This window comes from Astatotilapia calliptera, chromosome 15 (assembly GCF_900246225.1).
Source record: "Astatotilapia calliptera chromosome 15, fAstCal1.2, whole genome shotgun sequence".
Lineage (NCBI taxonomy): Eukaryota > Metazoa > Chordata > Actinopteri > Cichliformes > Cichlidae > Astatotilapia > Astatotilapia calliptera.
In genome coordinates this window covers 37,525,081-37,547,714 of record NC_039316.1, presented here as the reverse complement: position 1 = coordinate 37,547,714, position 22,634 = coordinate 37,525,081, and the positions used below count along the sequence as shown (strand labels likewise).

At 42.4% G+C, this 22,634-nt stretch overlaps 1 protein-coding gene across 32 annotated transcripts in view; it reads right to left on the bottom strand.

The window, feature by feature from the left end:
- The window catches only part of adgrl2a (adhesion G protein-coupled receptor L2a), a 91,789-nt gene that overhangs the window by 57,709 nt on the left and 11,446 nt on the right, over positions 1-22,634 (bottom strand). For all 32 annotated transcript variants that reach the window (XM_026194674.1, XM_026194677.1, XM_026194670.1 and 29 more), the window contains exon 2: positions 13,961-14,145. In XM_026194674.1, coding sequence (XP_026050459.1) covers positions 13,961-14,036 — 76 coding nt within the window. In that variant the 5' untranslated portion in view covers positions 14,037-14,145. The remainder of the gene's footprint in view (positions 1-13,960; positions 14,146-22,634) is intronic.

Sequence of the window (22,634 nt, the reverse complement as noted above, 5' to 3'; positions counted from 1 at the left end):
GTGTGATTTAAAGGCAAAGCTACAGTGGCAGGGGATTAGCATTCTGCTTTTTCTGCTTTGCCTCGTAATGCTCCTGTGGTATTTTACAAAGTAAGATAAATGTCAGCTTGTATTGCCAGATCCACCGTTTGTGAGCCAATCAGGTGAAAGGCCTGTTTCTGAAGGTGCTCGGTGAGGAGCTCGGGGTAAACAAAGGATATATCTGTATGGATGAGGGCAGCTGCCCTGGCCTATCACTAAAAGACTTTTATTTGTTTGGGAGCATAAAATCATCAGGGAAGGATCTTTTTTCCTCCACTTGCACTTTTTGACAGCAAACTTTCTCATGTGACCAATAGACATGAAAAAGTAAAGGCTTTCAAATATGATAGGTTGCGGCCGTATTTCATTTTTGCAGCCCCTTTCTCTCTCGAGTCAAAAAGAACGCTTAAGGTGATAAACAATATATCAGAGATGTTGGCTTGAGAGAAAAAACCCCTGAAACACAGCATGTTAAGAACAGGACTTGACAGCCAATCTTGAGTTCGTGTCAATGTACTCCAGCTTTGTCAAAAGACTGAAATATGATGTGTAGTAACTACAAGAGCCTATGTAAAACATCACTCAAACCCGTATCGCAATTTTACGCTTAAATCATGTCACAAAAGTGGTGGATGTGTAATGGAAACTCATCTATTGCTTTTCCGTCAGCTGTTGTCACATCAAATGAAGAATTGACAGCTTTCACTTTTTTCTGCATATGAGGAATAAAAATCATTTTAAAACGTGATTTCAATAACTGAAGCTAACACATTTTTGCTACCCTGCCTTAATATAAAGGTGACCGGGCAGCAGATCAGCGTGACTGGGTGGGAGACGGTAAACTTGGCCAAGTGTTCTGCTTTTTTGGCCATGTGTAAGACCTCTGAGTTTGATCTCCAAATCCACAGCCAAACCCACTGATGCTCTGCGTTTCTGGATCACTGTTAAAACACTTAAATCACTCTGCCTTTACAATCTTCTGGTTTTTTATGATTTAGAGCTGATGCAGTCTCTGCGCTTAAGTAGGAAAACAGCGGCCGGAGCAACGAGGAGATAAATGTAGGCTCAAGAGTACCGTACGACTTCTACAAAAACACGCTGTGAAATTATTTTCTTGTTCATATTACTGGTTCTCAGACAAAATTGCTGTCCTCTAAACTCATTTCATTCACCAGCTGGGCTTGTGCATCATGAACCAAAAGCAGCATCGTAAACAACCTCAAAAAGCCTCTCAATTGATTAGGCCTGAGGCTGATTTTTTTCCCTCGCTCTGGTGTCAGATGGTATTTTTAGTTCATGGGGAGATGGGTGACAAAGATAAATCAATATGGGGGGACAAACAATAGTTCTGTAAACAAATGCCAATGGAATAGATGGGTGTCCTTATTTCTCAATTAAGTTAGTAATGTTGTACTGTTTGTACAAGTATTTCATTTCATTTATTCAGTTTTGGATGAGATCCTCAGAAAATCTGTCCTCCTCACATACGCATTTGTCACTGTTTCACTTAAATAAGTATTGACCAAGATCAGCCCCACAAAAAATCATTTCTCTGCTATGCTGGGAGACTAAAATGTGCACTTTAAATAATGTTTTCTTAGGTTCTTTTCTACTGTATAATAGAGGCTTTGTGCCACTCCTGAAAATAAATCCTCTTTGTCTGTTTTCATATAGATAGTATGAAGGAACCAAAACACCATCGATCACACGTCGCAATTACACGAGAATAATATGATCACACTGAATCTAACATAAACAAATCCAATGCTTACTGTCTCACTTAACTAAATGATTTCATTATTCAAATGAGCCAGAAAAGTAATCATTATTTTGCTCATGGGGCCATTAGCATAACTATTCAGCGAATGCATGATATGAAAATTATTTACTTTCCATACGGTGACAGTAAAACATGTCAAGAATATCAATACGCGGCGGATGCTAAAATATTGACGACGTAAACCATCTATTTTGGTTTTCCTGCGCACTCTTGCTGATGTTCTAAAAACCCATCCAAACAGAGCTCAGCAGTTAATTGGGGGAGCTGAGGGCACTTGTTGCTATATTATGTTTCAGGAACCTCTTTACCTCGGAGCTTTCTACAAAGAGGCTGCTGAGCAGACAAAATGGCGCCACCCAAGTGTACGCTGATGGTTCACGGACAGAAAAACATAATCACAAGTCTGCGCCTGGAAAGAGTTTTTAGACGTGCTCGTTTTCTCGTGTCTTTTCCGAGCTATGCGGCCACGTGCTCATAAAAGAAGCCCGGCTGCCCCATCGTCACTGATAGCACGCACTTCAGAGATCTTAAAATACGAGATGCTATTTTACTCGCTTTGATGTGCTTTCACTTTAAGATAGTGCACGATGTATACAAGCTCTTAAAATATAGATTTATATCAATCAAACACGAAGAAGGAGAATTTTTGAAGCATTCTCGCCATTAATTAAACAGCAGGGGGTGAAAGTTTAAGACATAGACAAAATAAAATATATAATATGGAAAGCTCAGTCCTGTCACCATGGCAACATGATGGGAGCAGAGACATTATTGGCCAGGCCCTTATCGTGGCCCTGTTGACACTTTCTAATCAGAAATTCTGGTCAGCCGTCAGCCCCACCACCACGACCACAAGAAGACCAGTCCGGCTCATCGCCATCGGCTGTCACGGAGCAGAGCGAGGATTACTGACATCATCCTCCCGTAAAGCATTCAGTCAGGGCTCTGTCTTTAATGTGATGCAATTCGACAGTAAACCTTAAAAATGTCGTGCATTTCCCAGTCAACAAGTGAACATTATAAAACATCTGTTTGCTTTAAAAGAAATCTGAGCACTTAACCTTTTGACATGTGCTTGTAAACGCTGTAAATGGTGTTGGAACATGCTAGTAATTGACTCTGATTGGTGCATAGCACCTCTATTTCCATGGGTTATAGCACTTTATTAAGCCAGTGACAAGCCTCTATTTAAGGCTTTCCACTCTGGCTTTTATTACCCAGACTAACCTTTGCGATGACTTTAAGCACGTACAAAAGCTGAGGCTGAAGAACTGTGAGAAACCTCCCATATGTAAGGGCGGCCGATTAAGCGCCGTCTCGTTGCCGTAATGTTTTAATTCATTTTTCTCACAGATGAGCCAAATCAATCGGAAAGTGACCATCTGTTAGGATATGAGTGTCATTGAAGCAGAGGTAATGACGAAAATGTCTTCCTATTTCACAGAAATGAGGAGACATTAGGGTCTTTTTCAGCCATGTAGAGACTGTGTAGTCTCATCAAGCCGGATAACAGACATAAAGAACATGCAGTCAAAACGGCTGCATTTAATCAGAACACCAAACTTACTATCTTTCTATGAAATAGTTTTTTTTCAGTATTTCTTTGCTCCAACCGTAATGCATAATTGAGAGTAGTCTGCTTTTCATCACAGCTATATTGCATCCAGCAAATGGTTTTTAAATCAAAATGACTCTCTGCAACTCCAGTTATACTTTTTCCAGAGTTAGTCCAGGGGCTAGGCAGAGGCTGATCAAAAGGTCTATTCAGTCATCATTGTGCTCCGAGCACAAAAGAGGACTCGAGATTATTTTGATGTCACACCAGATAATTTTTCTGTCGAGAGCCAATGAGAAGTGTGACGGGGACGCTCCCGATGCTTGTCGTCTGCCGTTAACGCAGCCCTTTGATTTTCCTCGCTGCTCTGATGAGAGCTAAACAGCTGCTTGTAAATGAGCTAGCTTCGCTGCTCGGCCAGCCATTATTCTGCACTCCTGAGCCGACAAGGTCGCTTGCTGGGGGGATTTTGGGTGAAAGGAAAGTGTGGCCTATAGCATTAGCTTGGAGCCACAGGAACCACAGCTTGAGTCCCCCAGGTTCCGGCACCCCCGAGCCCCCTCCCTTTTTCCTTCGAGTCTGCGAAGGAAAAGAAACCTTTAAGTCAAAACTCTTCCCACAGTGCTGATTCTATAATCCAGAGATATCCTTTACAACAGCATGTATTCTTAAGAAGTCAGGTCCATGCAGGGGAGGAGAAGAAAGAAAATATTGCATATATCCTGCAAACAGCAGGATATGGTCGACTGCAGACTCTGTGTGGCCATTGTAAAGAAGAATTGCACGGGCTCGACAGATATTAACGTTCTTTGGAATTCCTTCATATTAACTTTAGCTTATTTTGTAGCTAACAGCAAACAGCAGTTACACGTGCAGACGTTTCATCTGTAATTCAGCCCAAAACATCTGTATATAATTAAGGTGTTTGAAATTCTATATATATGCAGAATATAATTTAGTCTTTAAAACCTACTCGCACATAGAGAGGGAGACAGGATCAGAGAAAGATATTGGGAGAAGAACAAGAGGCAAAGAGCAGCAGGAGAATGAGCATTCCAACCTCATTTGTATTCTCCACCATCCAGTTCACTCCAGTTCATTTACATCTCTGCTACTTCCATAGCAACAGCAGGGGGGCTATCAGGAGCATCTTTGATATAGGTACATGACTCTGAAAAAGATCTTGTCATTTTCCTCTGAATAGGTACTGTGAGAAAAAAACTCATTTTCCATCCTTTTGGTTTGGGTGGGCCTCCTTAAACAGGATTTTAACCTGTCACAGACTCCCCCCCCCCCCCCGTTTAGTTTTTTCCTCCAACCAGCACCTGTAGACATATGTCTGCACTAGAAATACCATCATTGCATAGGAAGGAAATATAATCCTGTGGAAACCAAGCACCCGAGCAGGGTCCGAGTATTTATTGTATTTTCTTTCTGATCCGTAAGAGTTTGAACAAATGCATCGAGTCTTAATGCCAGACAGAATCAGAATGCACAACAACGGCAGGAAAACACAACCTCATCAAGTTCCATGTGCACTTGTATGTAAATCAACCTTTAGGCCTAATTAAGCTCTATGGGGCTCATCAAGGTCATAAATCCCATTTTTTCATAAAGCATTATTGACTTCACATTATCTGCACATGTCGGCTGACTGCACTCGCACAAGCACACAGTGTCATCTCACTGTCTAATATCGGATAGCCCTGAGGCCAGGCAGTGTGTGTGCGTTGCTGTGTGTGTTTGTATTTGTGGGAGAGAGAAATGGGGAGTGCTTTTTAGGTCACACACAAAAAAGCAAGGACATCTTCCGGTAATGAAATGGCTGCGATGACCATCAAATAGTAAATTTTGTTTCATGGTCCCTAACAAATGGTCACTGCCAGACTTGAATTTTAAATTGCTATACATTTAGAGATTATCAACGAGAGGTCAAGGCTTCTCGCCTCGTGTTATCACGGTGTGATACCCGGCACAGTGTGGAGGCTTTACTGCAAGGATCCAAAAGGTAAAATATTCCAAATCGTGACACAGCTTCAGTTGTTTTAGCAAAGTAAACTGATTATTATTTAACTTTAAAGTGAACATGCTGCATGCTTTGTTTGATTAGCAGTGTCCTGATCCCACGAGTCGTCCTAAAGAGCTTGATGTGGGGCAGTCCCTGTTAGGGCTGCGTGGCACAGTCATAATTCTGTGATCATGAGTATTTAACGTGACGGCTCACTGACTTCTGTGGCATTTGCTCAAACTCTGCTAACTCTCTGAATCCAAACAGCTGAATACACCAGAAATAAACCTCCAGTAGCCACCAAGCACGTTTAAAGGTGGGAGCAAAGAGTATCGGTGTAAAGGAAAAGAGGGAGCTGAATTTTTTAAAAGTGCACAAACCCAGAACGTGAGCGTGAGGCTCACAGCAACACAATATTTGCTTTGTCTAGACTATCTAGTTCCAATAAATGTTAAGTAAAAATCTGATTACCAGCCCCTCCAAACAAGAGGAAAGCATCTTAGTGACAGCAGGTCTGTCAGAACACTGAAAATATTTAGCATGTTTTTAAATGCGATGAGTTTTTTGCAGAACACCAGTCAGACTTGAATTAGTTTGTGTTCGTCACATCGATACCATTTTCACAGTTTCCATTACAAAGAATGTAAAAATTGGACTGAGATGCATTGGGTAGCACAGACTTCCTTCTCTGCTCCAATGAAGCGTTTGATGCTCCTCAATTCAGTAAAGAAGCATTTCCCAATGGGTCACCAGCAGTGGCAGTACACACAAATGAGAAGGATCCATCTGCTGCATGTTTGCCTTCCCAAAGTGCACTTCTTCAAGCAGGCCACAGCAGTGGTTCCTTTCCCCGAGACTCAGCCCTCATGTGTATGCATTTGTGCCACATTATTCAGCTAGTGCTTCAACTGACCCCCACCTGGCATTTAAATTCCCTGACCAACACGCTAGTCATGCCCTGATGACACGACTACTGCTCCAACTGAATTCTTTATGCAGCTCTTGCTCAGACTAGACTGCAGACTTGCTGCCTTCTAGGTTCGGCAGATTGTTATGTGACAAAACACCGTTTTACTCTGATACAATGGCCTCATCCAAGGTTATGCACAACTCCAGAGTACTTATCTGACAAAGACAGAGCAACAGTTGTTTGGTTTGATTTGATTTTTTTTACTTTTTTCTTCTTCTTTTTTTAAATCATGGGACACTTATCTTAAGATTCCCTTTGGTTCAAGGATTCCAGCTCATGATTCTTGAATAGAAAGTTGAAATTGAATTTAACTCAGTTTATCAGGGATTTATTTGGCGTTATTCATTATAATCCACAGGCTAAGGCTTACCTTGATGGCCTTCCATGTTACATGTGTTTTTCCCCCCAGTGAATCATCTTACCTTTAAAAAGAAGGTCCGCACCAACATTTGTATGTGTGTGTCTGTTTGAAACTTTGACTTCTGGAATAACCTCGTCTGAATCACGTCTGATGCCCAAAATTCTCACTCCTCCATCTGTCTGCAGCCCTCACACATGTCACAGCAGGAAGTTCTCATTTAAGAGTTTCAGATGTCGCTCATGGTTATCAACCTTATTTACTGCATGCTGGCTATTTTAAATAATGGTGGTGGTACTGGCGTGTTTGGAGGGGGTTGTCTTGAAATTAAGGTACAAACCGAATATAAGGCATGGGTAAGTAATATATAAATGCACCAAGAAGGGGGTTGGGGTTGAGTTGATATCACTAATTTAATTTTATAGTCCTTTATAAGATGTCTTTTATTACAGTTTTCCTTCCGCCCATCATTTACCCAAGAGTGGGGCTTAAAAGCAGGAGCCAAAGCCCCTGACGTGCAATCACACTCAGGGGTCATTCTGGCTCACAAAGTCACACGAGGTCAAGTCATAGCGTTTTTACAAGCGCATAAACGCCCTGAGCTAGCATGTGTGAAGCCTGCCAGCAACTAAACCAGCAGGTCGTGACATCTTCCTTCTAACTAAACAGCTTCTTTATTTACTGCAACCTGCTTTGGCACCATTTGGTCACGTAGCCAAGAAGCACAAAAACACAGAAGAAAGTACAAATACTAACTAGAGAGGAAAGCTGTAAGTTAACAAAGCTTCATGAAAGGGCATTCAGACTGACTTCAAAAGGTCGTGGCTCTAAATTCAGTATATTTATGGGTGTAGTTTCACCACCCCTCAAATACAGGAGCCTCTTCAGGATTTATAGCTGCTCTAAATCAGCAATGAAGAACAGGACTCCAGTAAGGGCAAGCAGGGATATATTACATGTGACTCTTGAGAGCGAACTGTAAAATCTGTGAAATCATAAGGCTCTAGATATATTACGCTCTCTTAACAGAAGCTGTCATTACATGTCCTGCAATCAGTTTTCCTTTGCATGACATTCAAACCGTACCTGCGCTTTTCTGCGAGCGCGTCTTTCGGCAGTGGCCCTCACAATGAAAATGTGATTACGTCCTCTTTAAACACCTGCAGATTGTTGCTGTTTACGTATTTCAGCTGTTGAAACGAGTCGATGGTTTCATAAACAGCAGTTCAGGACCACTTCACTGCCTTAGTTGCTCTTGTTGTTGAAATCAGAAGGTGCGGCAGAGCTAAACTGCTCGCGCTGATAAATACGTGTAATTCACCCTACGAAGGAAAACGGCAAAGAGCACACAGTTAAATCCATTCATGAGGATTTCCTCCATCTCTGATTTTGCAGAAGGAGCTGAAAAGCGAACATGGACACGCTGCGACCCATGTGACCTAAACTCTGCAGTTTAATCACCTTAATATTCCACATCATTACAGCAAAAGAAAAAAAACCGACATTTGCCTTTTGACCAGCTGAGCTAGTTCATTTGTGCGGCACAAGGTGTTCACGCTGGTTCTTGTTTGAAATACTGTCGACACCGGATAATCAAAAACATTCGACTCATCCTCCCCTTGCAGACAACACTTCAGCAGTAGTCCTTGCATGAGGTCTGTCTGTAGTCCTTGATGTCCACTACACAGGCTCTTAGAGCCTGTGCTATTTCTGCCATCATGCGAGGAGGTTCAGGTCTTTTCTGAACACTTTTGTATCTGCTGGATATACCGAAACCTTTAACATCAAATCTTGCAGCTAACCCGGGTTTCAGGCACAGCAAGTAGCAAATATGGAACACGAGGGCAAACACAGACACAACTTTTAAAACGGAAGCATATCTGTGACAAATTGAAGCCTGCTTATACCAAGATGCTCACATCTGCCACGGTCACATTAGAGACTACCAACAAAAGCACAAAACAATAAATTTTCCATGAACAACAGTCTCTGGTTATAGACCACTGCACTGGAGAGTGATAAGATAGATTTGTTTTCCCATATTTGGGATTTAGAGAAAAGACTTGATAAGGTTATCAGAACATGTTTTGTAGATTGTTTGGGATATACCCGTATGATTCTAGCAGGGCAAGAACAAAGCGAGACAAAGCATGACGGTAAAACTGAAGACAGACAGGGACATGTGGGTAAATGACTAATCTAAGGGTGCCTGAGATACGACCGAGCAGAGGGCTCGTGGGACCCGTGTGAATTCCCGTTATCCAGACAGATCAGCCTGGAGAATGATGGGACAAGGTAGGTTTCACACTAAGTCTGAGGCTCTGTCATGCTGAACCACTCTCTCAGACAGGCCTGAAACCCAATTAAAGACCATGTTAGAGGTTGAGCAACACATGAGGAAACACAGTCTTGTTGTTTTGTAGCACAGGACTGGAACACTCGTGGCTTAATTAAAGCAGTAACCGTATTTGCAACAGGAAACTCTTTGCTTCGGTTTAGAAAGAAAGAAAAAATGACCATAGAAACCTTGTGGAAATGCGTGAGAAATCTGGGGGCAAAATGCTTTATGAAAGACACTTTAGCATCTCCGCCATGACTGACACGGTATCGTATCTGCTGTTTGAGCTGCCGCATCTGTGTCGCGGCCCCAGATCTGGGCACGACTTATGGATGGTGACAGCAAACAACAAACTAATGATGCTTTCCAAGGTTATCTCCACATAAATAGCCATTAAGAAGAATGCTGACGCGGCAGTCCAAATCCACGAGCGCAGGCTACTAGGAAGCTGTTAAAAACCTTTAGCAAGGGCAACGAGTTAGCAGTCATAGATTTTGGGTTAGTGGAACATCCTTAAACTGCCTCAGTAGCCAGGTGAAGGGAATATCAGTGTTTGGGTGGGAGAAAGGAGAGTGCCAAGATGTCAGCGCTTCACCATGCTTGTGCATGACAAACACCAACCTGGAGCCAGCTGTGACAAAGCCCTAATCCAGAAAATCCCTCCTTCCTTTGCTGAAAATCCTAATGAGGATTTGAAGTACTCGGCAGGGAGGAGACCCGGGGGCTGAGGTTACACCTTGCCACTGCTTGCTCTCCCAGTCATTGTCTCCTTATCTCCTTATTGGCCAAGCCTGGCTGGCGATGAAAGAGACATGACAGCATGGTGGGCCTTCGTACACAGGCCCCACGCCTGCCTGGCTCCGCGGGGAGCCAGATTCCACAAACAACCAGGATGACATCACACAGGAGGTAGAAAGACAAAACCAACAGAGGTTGGTTTAGACACACGAGATAAAAGGGAATTTTAAAAATCCAGCCCTTTAGCCTTTACTGTTTTGCTTCAACAATAAGCAAATTGGAAAGTATGAAAACTTAGCATTTCAGAAAGTAATTATGCAACAACTGATTTGTCTCTGTTAACAAATTAGGTATGGGCCAATGTTTTCAAAGGCTGGCTCATAGCTAAATGCCAAATTAAGTGATCAGGGGACTGGAGCATGGCGACGCAGCGGGGTGCTATTCTTTTTCCACGGACACAACCGACACAAACGAGTATTCAAAAAGGGAAAAAAATGGTTTACTCATCTAACAGTGTTCTCTTTTTATTTTTAAGACAACTAAGAAAGAGGCACCTGGCGCTGGGCAGAATGAACGGCTAACGATTAGTCTGAGATACAGTGTGTGTGCCTTTAAAGACCGGGCTTATGATAACAGGATTTATAGTTTACCTGATTGGATTTACCTGTTAGATAGTTATCTTCTTATCTTCTTGCCCTAATGCTGGTCAGTAAGACACTGGAGCAGAAAATAGAGAACAAAAAAAGAGAACAACGTGGAAAATAACAAGATAGCAGCCTGCCATCTTAATGAAGTTATAAAACAGGCTTTTATGGTTACAAGAAAAGGCTAAATGGGTCAAATAGGTGGTGCCAGAGCACTGGGAGGAGCCGGGTCCTGCCCTTGCAGGTCCTGGTTCACATTATGCTGCAGGCTTTTACTTCTAGCCTTTATATTTTCAAAACACCTTGATTATTTCTCTCCACAGACTTTGGTGTGACAGCTTTTAAAACCCTTCTCTTTTCATTTCACGTGGTACAATAACAGGCCCTTTCTTGCTGCCCTTGAGAAATCTCAAGTACTTTGAACATTTTAAGCATCGAGGAGAAACTAGTGTGGTTTCAGGGTCTGTGACAGAAACGGGAATTCTCAAGCTTGTTTGCCACTTTTGCCACTGAACAAGCAGCTTTTATTATAGTGCAATGGAAGAGAAAATAACTGAAGTTTAATTTTTGTTGCATAAGGTCGACATGACCTACTCGGGATAGTTTTTCTTATGTTTGCTTATACATCTGCAAAACATGATCACTCACACAGTAACATCCGTACACTGTGAAACTGTGACAATTAAATTAAACAAACTTCCCAAAAAGCTCCCAGGATAGGGAATTTCCTGATTAAGTGTTGATAATAATTTCAAACTAACAATGGTGCAGGAAGAGCAGCGTAGGGACAGGCGAGTGTGTCGCAACTTTCACCCTAATATCGCATTTCTAAAACTGAATCCCTGCTCTTCGGTTCGGCCCCGCTTAATTCCAACAATCATCGGGAAAACTTCGACGAGAGCGTGTGGCTGAGCTGGGTGGGAATTGTTATTCTGTCGCTGATACATACAAATCCTTTCAACCCCACCAGAATTCACTAAATTATTTTGAAAGATATGTGAGCCAATTTAATCATGTATTGCAGGGGTAAATCACGACTGTTTTTGCAAAAAAATATTATTACTTTGTAAATTACACCTTCGCCTCATTTTAGGTTGGTTGTCATGGTGATATCCACAGGGAAAGCCAATGGGACAAAAGGAAATAAACCCACTACTTTACAGAAGACCACTGTGAGCGTGATTGTTGTGCTGATGCACAGACAGACAGAAACATAGGTAGACAGATGAAATGAACGCTATTAATCACTGTGTTTAGATCGCCCTCGCTCTGTTTCACAAGGTAAATTAAAGACTGTAAACATAATTAATTAGTGGAAGGCAAAACATGCGTAGAGCATTGTGAATATTAATGTGTGAAGCCTGACGCTCACCTACAAGCTGAAACCGGTGCTGCTGGTGTCTGTGGGCTCTTTCTGTTTTAAAAGGGCATTCCCACACTTCAGTATTTCACTTCCATGAATTTAGGGGGAATTCAAAAGGTCAAAATTGATTCACCAGAGGCCAAGATATTTTTGTCAAGTCTTTCCTTCTTAATTCTTTTCCCACTTTTTCCAGTCGCTCTCCTTTAGAACTGTCTTAATGGATTGAGTAGTTCTTATGCTAAATTATTTTCACCTGATGTCTCTTTAACAAAGGTGAAGCTAAATTATAGACGGAGAGCAGAAAATAAAAAAGTAAGTCTATACTGTAACCAGCACTGGTCTCATATCATCGTGAGTGATCGTAGTATCTATGTCGTAACGACGCCCGTGTGGCCTTTTGTGCAGTACTGTCTGAAACGTATGTAACAAATCAATTTTGGAAATTAATGCTGCAGAATAGGCTGAGGAGGGTGCAATTTTGAGAGATGAGGATGTGAAGGGAAAAGAAAATACGGGGAAGAAATGAGCCCAGCAAATACAGATATTCATGAAGAAAAAGTGAAGGCATGAGACAGATGGTCAGTATCGGTATTGGCTGTGTGTATGAGTCTTTCTTTAGATACAACAAAAAAGAAAAACTGGAAAACTAACTTTAAACTATTTACAGCACTGCACTAACCCATTTAATTCAATTATAAAAATGCATTAAAAAGATATTAGGGGTAGACGCAGTTTAATGAAGCATGTTTACTTGAGGATATTGTTTGTAATGAACTGTTTCTGGGCTGAGATGGGAAAAAGGAGAAGGTGGGTGGGGGGCTCGGGGAGGAGGCTATCCAGCAAGAGGAAAAAGGTGAATGACAAGTGCCATGTTATTAATAAACGGGGCTATTTATGTGTTTTTGAACCCGTTCTCCTCCCCGATTCTGGACACATCGTCATGTCTGTCTCTTCTGCCAGAGTGGACTCACGCAGCACATGCAGTTCACTCCTTCGCACTGTTGCAGCAGATGTGTCTTAAAAAACCATTAGTCTATCGACAAGATTTATTGCAAACCCTGCTGACTGAATTTTGTGGAGCACCCGGTAAACACCAGAGGCAACGCAACATGGATAGGAAAACCTCTGAGGTTTTCCTAAATAGATTAACGTGTATATACACGAGTCTCGTAATTGCTCTTTGCCCGAGGTTCAGAATTGGGGTTTAGTAAAGTGCCAATATTTGTGGAAAACATATAGATTTGTATGTGCGTGCATGTAAAGACAGTGCAATCGTTTCCCCGACTGTTTCCCATACGGTTTCACATTTCTTACATGAAAGATCAAATTGAACCCAGGTGATACATGAGAAGACCATATGGTAAAGCACATCGTGCCAGTGTGACCTGCTACAGTGTAAATGAATCTTGAGAAATCATTACCTTGAAAACTTGAATGAGTAATCCTACATTATTAAGTTTTTTAAGAAGTAATAAAGCAGGTATAGCGAACAGTTGGCGAGATCTTAAAACAGTTGGCAGCAGTGAAGCAAAATCTGTAAAGACTCATCTTATACTGCACGAAAAAGATGCCAACCTCGCTTTATTTTAAATCCAATAATCAAACGTCTAAAGTAAAGCACCTCTAGTCTTGCGATTAAACACTAATAAGTAGAGGATACAGTTTATGAGATAAGGCTTGGACGCATAAATCTTGTAATTACGATACAGCTGAGAGTGATTTAATCAAAACTTAATGCAGTATGATTAAAACACATTCAAGCTTTATATTTTTTGAGGTGTGAAATCTGTGTGCCTGCCTGCCATGAGACAGAACATTTTAGTGAGGAATTTAAAAATGGATCCAGCTCTGATGCCACTGGGAACAACTGACGCTTTCAAGCAGAAAATCTCAGACAAATCACAATTTACCAACTAATGAAACCACTCAAGATTATCCCCCATCCGCCTGTGCCCACTGTCCTCCAAGCTGCATTACTTACATAAGCAGTGGCTGCACCCAGAGAGCAGATTTGGCTTCAGCCACAATGTAACTGCTTATGCTATATGCAGTAGAAAACAATAGCATTAAAAAAATAAGTTTTTTATGTGAGCCTGAAAAAAAACAACAACACACTTTTTCAAAAGACGCTATCAAAAAAAAAACTAGCAGTATGTTTTTGACGAAAGCAAGAGGAGCTACTTACCCTCTGTGGAGTGTACTTGGGCTAGAGTGATGAGAAACCAGCAGAAAGTGGGTAGTTTCCACAGGGAGCAAGACATGGTGCCAGGTGTTGATGTTGTGTGGCAGATTTGTGTTGTGACTAACAGGTTCTGATTAGAAAAGTCCAAGCCAAGTGGTCTCAGAGATGCTCATCATTGATCCTCTAACCTGCAGAGAACACAAAAAAAGACATTCCCTTCAGCAGTGATAATAATTCAACGTGCGAGCTCTGTCCTTGTGTGATTTCACAGTGGAATTCATCCTGTAACACTCATGTCACAAGGCACTTGATGCTGCATATACATCCCGCTGCAGAAATGTGACAACTGTGAAATGCCACAAACCCCATGCAAGCCACTAAAATAAGCCCAGAAGTTCAATAATCCTGCAAAGGGAAATCCCTTGATGGCAGCTCAATGCTAACTATTTCCCCAGCAGGGAGGGGTGGGGGTGAATCGTTGTGTGTGTGTAAGCCGAGGGGGGGCTGAGTGGGATCAGCACCGTGATCAAAAAGACGGATCCCGCCCTGTCCACCTTCTACCTTCTCAAGACCTTTAGCGATGCTAACCTTATCAAAACTGTGTCAACTTGTATTTTCTGTTCCTGTTCCACAGAACACATTTATGCCTTTTGAACATTGTTTAAACCCCTTTAAAATCCCTTTTTTTTGGGCCACTGTCTCACGTGACATCACTTTGATGTGCTAAAACGTAGCACCTTTATAACACCAAAAGCATCTCGCCGACCGAGTAAAAGCTCTGTTGTAAGAGCTGCAGCGCGTCCTGACACGGAGTAAAACGCTACAGCCACGTGGTGGAAATGCTAAAGTAAATGACAGTAACATTTAGTGCTAGAAATATTAATGATAATAGCCCGGATAGCATCAGCCAAAAAGCTTTCCGTGCAGCTTGCTTTGCATTGTCATTGTTGTTATTGTCCATTTCAGAGGTGGTTTTCTTACATATGGGAGCTGTTTTCACATCCGGTTATTTTTAGGAAGGTTGCACACGTAACGAAACGATCAGCAACACGCATTTTACGTAAAAATGTAGCAGTAATGAAGCTACTTTTGGCCGGGGATGCACTACTGGAATCTCACTTGTATCCAAGCGGAGCTCTACTTCTGTTTGAGTGATATTTTATGACCCCCAGACAAACAAACAAACACTACCAAGCAAATGGTCACTTCTCTGTGTTGTGACTGACCACAAACCACCTTATCTCTCCAGTCCCCCCCCCAGTCCCTTACATCTCTCCAAACCAAAATTCCTGTCTCCCCAGCCCATCCATACCTGTCTCTGTTGTACGAGTCTGAATGTTTGTTTTGCTCTCTTTCGCTACAAAAGCAAATGGCCTCCTCCCCGCCACAGATACAGCGTTGAAGCTGTGTAGGGTGAAACCTAATGCCTACCTGCGCGCCCAGGCATGCGTTTCACAGAACTAACGGCTCCCTTTTGTCTGTGTGTTTACACTGCTGGGCTAAGCTCAATCCTCTCACTCCCATGGACCATTAGCACATTCACCATGGGATATGGCATCACTCTGGCAACAAGGCTCATAGGACCCCATTAGAAACAGTTTTTTTCTTTTTTAGCACATTCAAAAACACAGTTCCATTTTTTTCTTTCCGAGTCTTCAGCCTGCAATTGTTAGTTAAGATTCAAAGGACTGGATGTTATCCGTTATACTTGCAGCTAACAAGAAAAGACCGTGAGGAATTTTGTTTGTCATGTACAGTCAGAGCTGCAAAACTCGTCTTCAGCTGCCTCCTCCACACTGGAGAATATCCGCGGCCCGAAAGGTCTTTGATCTATTTTGTCTGAGTTCTCAGACAGTGTAATAATTTATCACCGAGAAAACATGCAGAGCACACACATTAGCCAACAAAGTTATAATTAAACCTGCCATAATCAGCTCATCTAGTATGACATTGTGCCTCACCTGAGACCTCTAATTTTAGAGCCATTTAAAAGAGGTTAACAGGAGCAGAACACACACAGCCACCGGGTATTTAGTTTCAATGGAATAATATGCAGTCATGAGGCTTAACAAATGAAAGTTGATCAAACATGTTGGATTCCAATAAAACTCTGACCCTTTTTTTTCTTCAGTCCACGTGGCACCAATTCAATTTATCAGGTGAGTGGCGACACATAATCAGCCTGTAAAGTCAAGGTCCAAACGTACGGCGTAATCAGCTCTTGAGCTGATCGTCTAACAATAAAGCTGGTGGATAGTGACCATATTAGCTTCATCTTAGCCTCATCGGCTACTGGTTTGTCCACTTTTGCCAAAAGACATCTACGTGTGTTGAGCGGTGGATGATGGTAATCAGTCCTTAAAACTAATACAGTATGAACACTCAGATGAAATGAACAGTTTAACAAAATTAGGCTCCTTAACAGGATCATTCATTATTTACTCTTGTGTTTTAGCGTTTAACAGCAAAATATAGTTCAAGAGGAATATCTGCACATGGAGAAGGCGGCATTCATTCAGGCTCTAACCCTGGAGGCGTTAGCTGGAAAAAACGAAATCTATTAAAAATTAGCTTCCGCTCTTGTCATCACATGCCATTGTCAACAAATGTAGCCTCACTTTGCACCAGGTTCACTCTGTGTGCGCACCAGACTGGGGAAACAGAAGCTACTGGATGTATGTGCACTAGTCCTGCTCAGCTTACATCCTTGACAAGACGCTGTGACCTACTTAACGTGTTCGTTTCGATAACCGGTCTATTGGCTTCCCATGGTGAAGTAGTCATTTTTCCCCTTTACAGTTGCTTTATTAGCTGATGCACCAACAAACGTATCGAGTGATCGTTTAAGCCAAATCAGGTCTAACTAAACTGTTATAGCTCGAGTCGACACTTTATGCCAAACGTTATGGTCAAAATAGGTTAAAACATGCTGGTGGATGCGTGTCTTCTTCATGGCTGAGGCTGTTTGTGTATGTAAACAGGCTGGTCTCAATATGATTTATTCTTCCTTCCTTGTCATCATTGCTTAGTGTAAAAAAAGGGAGGCAGCGCGCTCACACGCCCTGTGTCAGAATGCTAAGACAAAGACGGGATGCCTTTAAACACTTTGCCTTGAAGGCAGCGTAGACCCCCTGCCACAAAAGGAAAAGAAAAAAAAGGACGACTGTAGATCCGCGGTACACGGGGACGGATGTTCTGTAAATCGACGATAACAGTCCTATACTTTAATATATTTTGTATCATGCTGTGAGTGCTTAACATGCTGAGACACCAAAGGCGCAGGCTGCAGGAAGACTGCAGACTGCCGTTCTCCTCATTAAACAGGCTGAGGTCTCCCCTCTCAGCTGGGGGTTTCTTTTCCCTCTCTTCGCCTTGTAACGGAAACTGCCGGTGATCTCATTTTGACCATTTTCTCAAATAGCCCTCGACTCCGGTGTGATCTCAGAGCAGGTTTGAGCATCTCTATAACGCCGCCGCTGCGTCGTGCTTGAAGTTTGGACTCGATACGCAGAGATGCACAGATGACGAGCGCCGCTGTCGACGCGGGTCCTTCGACTTCACGAAACGCATGACCGTAGCGGTCTTCTGTGATTTTTAAGCACAGATTGCTAAAATGTCAACAAGCATCGCAGTGCTTGGGCTAAACGTGAAGCCACTGCAGACAGATGTTTAAGTACTCTGAAAAATGTAGAAGCCACAGGGGCGTGAGCCCAGAGGCTTTAAACATATGTGTGCTTGATATACGGGCAATACAACAGAATGCTTTATAATCAACAACTGTGTGACAAAATTAGAAATTGCAGGAGCAGTTGGTCCTCTTAGGAAAAAAAGAAATAAAAGGGCTTAGTGACTGGGAGGAAGGGGGTTATTAGAAGGGAGGGAGAGAGGATTGATTGAAAAGGACAGTTTGAAATTTAAATGCAGTGGGGGTCTGAAAACAAGAGGCAGATGTGAAAGAATGCTGGGCTTCTTAGACAAAGCTCCTGGTTGTCCCTCTATAGCTGTTAGAGGGCCACAGGAGAATAGAAGAAGAGTTGGGCCATTCTACAAAACGAGGTCTGGGAGAATGGAGGGGGAGCCGGAATAAAGAACCTGAGTGGGGGAGTGGGACACGAGTTACAATGAGAGACTGACAGCTTGCAAGTCTTGCTTGACCCTTGAATTAGCCCCTGAGCTTTCAACAAACCTCGAGAAAGAGTTGGGATGTTAATTGTCACCGAACATCACAGGGATGCAAAAGAAGGGAAACGCAGGGCCAGATATTCACTGAAATGGAAATCAGAATCAACAGACCACCACATGTTGAATGCAGGGAAACACATTTGGTTTCTATTGGGCTTTCCCAAAACTATCCTCATACATTAATTCATACGCACTATAAGAACCCTGTTATCTGTTTCTCCAAAAAACCTGAAACATGGGGCTCAGTCAGAAAATACTCAAGTCTCAAATCTGGAAGAAATGTCTTCTCAAAAGTGACTGTGTCCCTGCTTTGACACTGCTGAAATGTACATTTTGCAAGCGTAGAGATTGGGCTGGTGAGCAGATGAGTCTGGAGCCCCCCACTGAGTCGGATATAGGCCAGGAAGGAATCAAGGCTGACCTCTCTGCTGAGGGAATGATTGAGAGCAGAACAGGACCAGAGGAGCCGAGCGACACCCGACCAAACGCCGTGCGACTGCTGGTGCCACGAACACGAGACCCGACCCTGACACGAGCCGAGCCAGTGAAATACCGGGTCAAACACGCATGCTGCGCGACAGGACTCCTCAGCAGCAGAGATGGTTAATGGAGCAGGGAGCGCAAAGGATAAGGGCGGAGAAAAATTGCATGGAAGATTATTTTCATTTTATTATTACTCTGCATAGTAACATAGCTGGAGATGTCGTGATTAGGACTGCTAGGACTTTTAGTCACACTGTCTGTGGGAGGCTAGCTTACTTGAAACTTTCATGTATTATCTTGTGCATTTCATCATCTGAGAGCACATAAAACCAACTGTTTTTTGAATTTGTTGATCACAACATTTGGATTAAACGAATCATTAGCCGGCTCTGATGCAAGCCACACTGCACGGAAAAGGCAGCAGCATGCAAGAGGAGCAGAGCGTGACATAAGCGTGGCACTTGTCATGCTCACTGCTCTTAGTGTTTGCACCATTCATCATTTTTATGAGCCACTCAATTAATCGATTAGGGTACTCCCCACTGGTTAGGACATATGGCTACTAAATAAAGCAATCATGAGCTAAGCCCTGAAACACTCCAGCACTTCAATACATTCAAAAATAAATGGATTGTCTAGGAGAAAGAAAAGACAGCATTGTTTTATTTTCATTTCCCTCCTTCGATGTTTTACTTGACAATATGAAAAACAAAACAAAAAAGTATTTCTGGTCTGCCGTAGTTTTACATGTCGAGAAGCGCCGCGTTTATCAGGAAAGATTTCCTGATTTAAGAATGTCAACATACGATATGTTTCAACGTGGCACTTTTCCTCTGCATTTCTAGGCACTTAGTGTTATCGCCCCCTCTGCTTGAATATATATTAAATCCATAGCCTCATAATCACTTTAGCAATGCAAGAAAAATCCTATTAGCGCTGAAAGATACCTACACCTGTCTGTCCACATGGATTATAGGCAGGTGATTTGCCACGGTAACAAAGTTTTAATACGGGTCCCATACATTTTTTTTGTTCTAATTTTGATGTTTTACTGGGAAGTGAAGTGGATTATCTCGAATGAAATTTCAAAATGTCATTTCCACTTGCTGATAGCACAAAACTATTCCTTTCAGGTCTGCAGAGATAAGAATGATTCAGCCAGGGCTGTTAAACGGTGTCTTTGCCAAATGTTCCTCCGCTTAGGAATTAATAGGCTGACATTAATACAGCAAGATAAATAGGCAGGTCAGGTAAGTGAGCCCTGCCATTATATGGGCATCTCATGGTGATAGTACCTGCCAATCAAGTCCAATAAGTCCTTGACAAGGTGTGATTCACCTTGAAATACAGAGAATGCATGCAATATGTAGTATATAGTCCCCTGTTGAGAAACCCGATCCAATTAGTGTGTGCGCATAAATACTTTGCAGGGTTGACGCCCCGGGAGCACATCAGGACAGCATAAAAGTTGGGTTAACGTCCGCTACACACAACCTTTTTTTCTACATATGAGTCACCTCTCATCTAAAACAACATGGCTGTTTGCAAAAGAGGGACCAAGACCTTTTGGAAGCGCAAGGCCTGGTTTTTAGTCTATGATAATAATGCGCCGTATTTACACGGATATGCACCAGTAAGCAGCTTTTGTGATCCGCTGCCCCCCTCCAAACGGAGCAGCTGAATGGGTAAAACCTTCGCTTCATCCTTCTACTAAGGACTCACCATCAATAATGCACTGTGATCGTGAGGCGTTATTAAGCAGGATGATTAATTTTTAAGGCAGTGGGCAGCAACACAAAACACGAAGAAAGTAACAGAGACGACGACTTGTGAGAGACGCGTTTTCAATGGAGCAGCGTGAGCGTGAAAATAAGACACTTATTTGCGACTTTTTTTCGTCTAGGCGACGAGAAGCAGAGAAACTGAAAAACGAAGGAATGTTTTCAGTGCACCTCGACTGACAGATATGTCATTAAGTAAATACTTGGCATACGCTGAATTTACATTCCGGACAGTCTGCATCATCTTCTCCTTTGTGGCTTTTATGTTTAACAATGTCTTAATAGGAGCTTTTACCTAGACTCAGCTCACTGCAGTGCCCCTAATACAATTTCTCTGTATTTGTTGATGCATCAGAGGCAAAAATTGGCAAAAATTGCATCAAATCCTGTAAAACGAGTTATTGTGTTACTGTGGAAATGTATATATTTTTGAAGAATGTTAATTCTTTCAGATTAGAGGCACTATGCTTAATGTCTAATTAATGCTTTTAACCTTTCTGTGGCTCAGGGGAAGGACAAAGCCAAAGCCAAAAGGGCCACTGCATCATCTCAGTCATCAGCTAAACAGGAAGAGAAGCAATACTGTACGAATGATTTCAGCAGTGGATGTACAGTAGCGTACTTCATCCGAGCGCATTTCTATCCCACTACTGCCGAATCTATTTCCAATCTAAAAGATGGCATGAATGCCTTTGTCAGACAGGGGGAGCGGCGTATGTCAAGCTAAACAAGGTATAGCGCTGTGTCTCGTCAGGAAGCTTAGACAAAAGAAGTGGGTGTAGTCTTTCCTGAATGCAATCACTTGTCAGCCCTAAATCTTCACTCAGTACTGCCGTGACAGGTAACGGTGCTTTTTAAACCGATGAATGTATATTGGCCTTTTTTTTAAAGATACAGAAAATGTCTAAAAGGCATTTTGCTGCCGCTCACAAATGAATGTTTTACACACTCTGCTGCACAATAACATGAAACATATTTTCATTAAAAGAGTGAAAAAGGGGTGAGACTACATAGTTAGTTTTTTTAAAGAAAAAAAGCATCTAATATGGCATTTATACACAGCAGCACGACATAAGCGAGTAATTTGGGTTGCTTTGAATTTTTGGGGAGGCTGCTTCATTAGATTTCCTCGTGCCGTTCCAGTGTCACTACTCCTTGCCCTCTGCCCACCTTCAGCTGTGAAAGGGAGAGGACAGTTTTGGGGCTGAGCTTTCTCTACCGTCCTCATTTGCATAACATCAGCAGCGCGAGGGGGATTGTGATGCAAACAAGCCAAGATTGGCTCGTTCCATCTCCCCCAATTTTAATAACTAAGGTGTTATAGGTTCTCGCTCCCGCCTGCTCACTGTACAATGGATCAGCCTTCTTTGAGACTGAGAGAGAGATTCGATTTTTTTAAAAATAGGTGGAAAAGTTTCAACTGCAGTTTGGATGATTAAAGAAAACTTGCGTGCAGTTGACGTAAGAGCGGCGCTGCTGCTGTTGCACTTTGCCCGAATTTAAACACGTGGCAGGCCACAGGAGGATAAAAAAATCTTCATTATGGGCGAAAACATCTCTTTTCACCAATGTTCCTCATTTCCCAACTGACCATGATTTGGGCTTGACATGAATAAAGAAAAAATATGTAAATGAATCGGTGGCTTATGTTATCGTCCCCTGCCACCCACAGTAGGACAGCAGATACAGCAATCACTGCTTCTGCACCTTGTGTATGTTTAATATGTGTTTGCTCCTTTGTGATAACAAAAAAAAAAAAGGGGGGGGGGATAAACAGGGCTTTCTTTTGTTGTTGTTTTTTTTCTCCTTCGAATAACTGGACCAAAGTCAGGGAATCCAAAGACACAAGGAGAGAGAGAGCAGACAAATACAGGAGACTGTCAAGCAGACTGCGATAAAACATTCACTGTGAAATTATCTCCCTGTCATAAGGTCCTCCTGTTTTGAATACCAAAGGGATTCAAATTCCCAAACAAACTATGAGAGGTTGACCAATTTTGTGCTCTGCTAAACGATAGCGGATTGCAGGGCAGGTTGTAGCTTTGAACCACCGCGGTTTGAGGTAGCAGGAAGCCAAGATTTTAATCTCTGCATGTCTGCATAGGTAATCCATTGAAGTGTAATTGCTACAGTTCTAAGTTATACAGAATAATGACAGAAGAATGAGACTCACTATGAATATGAAGTGAGTGAGAACACAAAGTCCCCACAGTGGCAGAGGAGCAAAACAC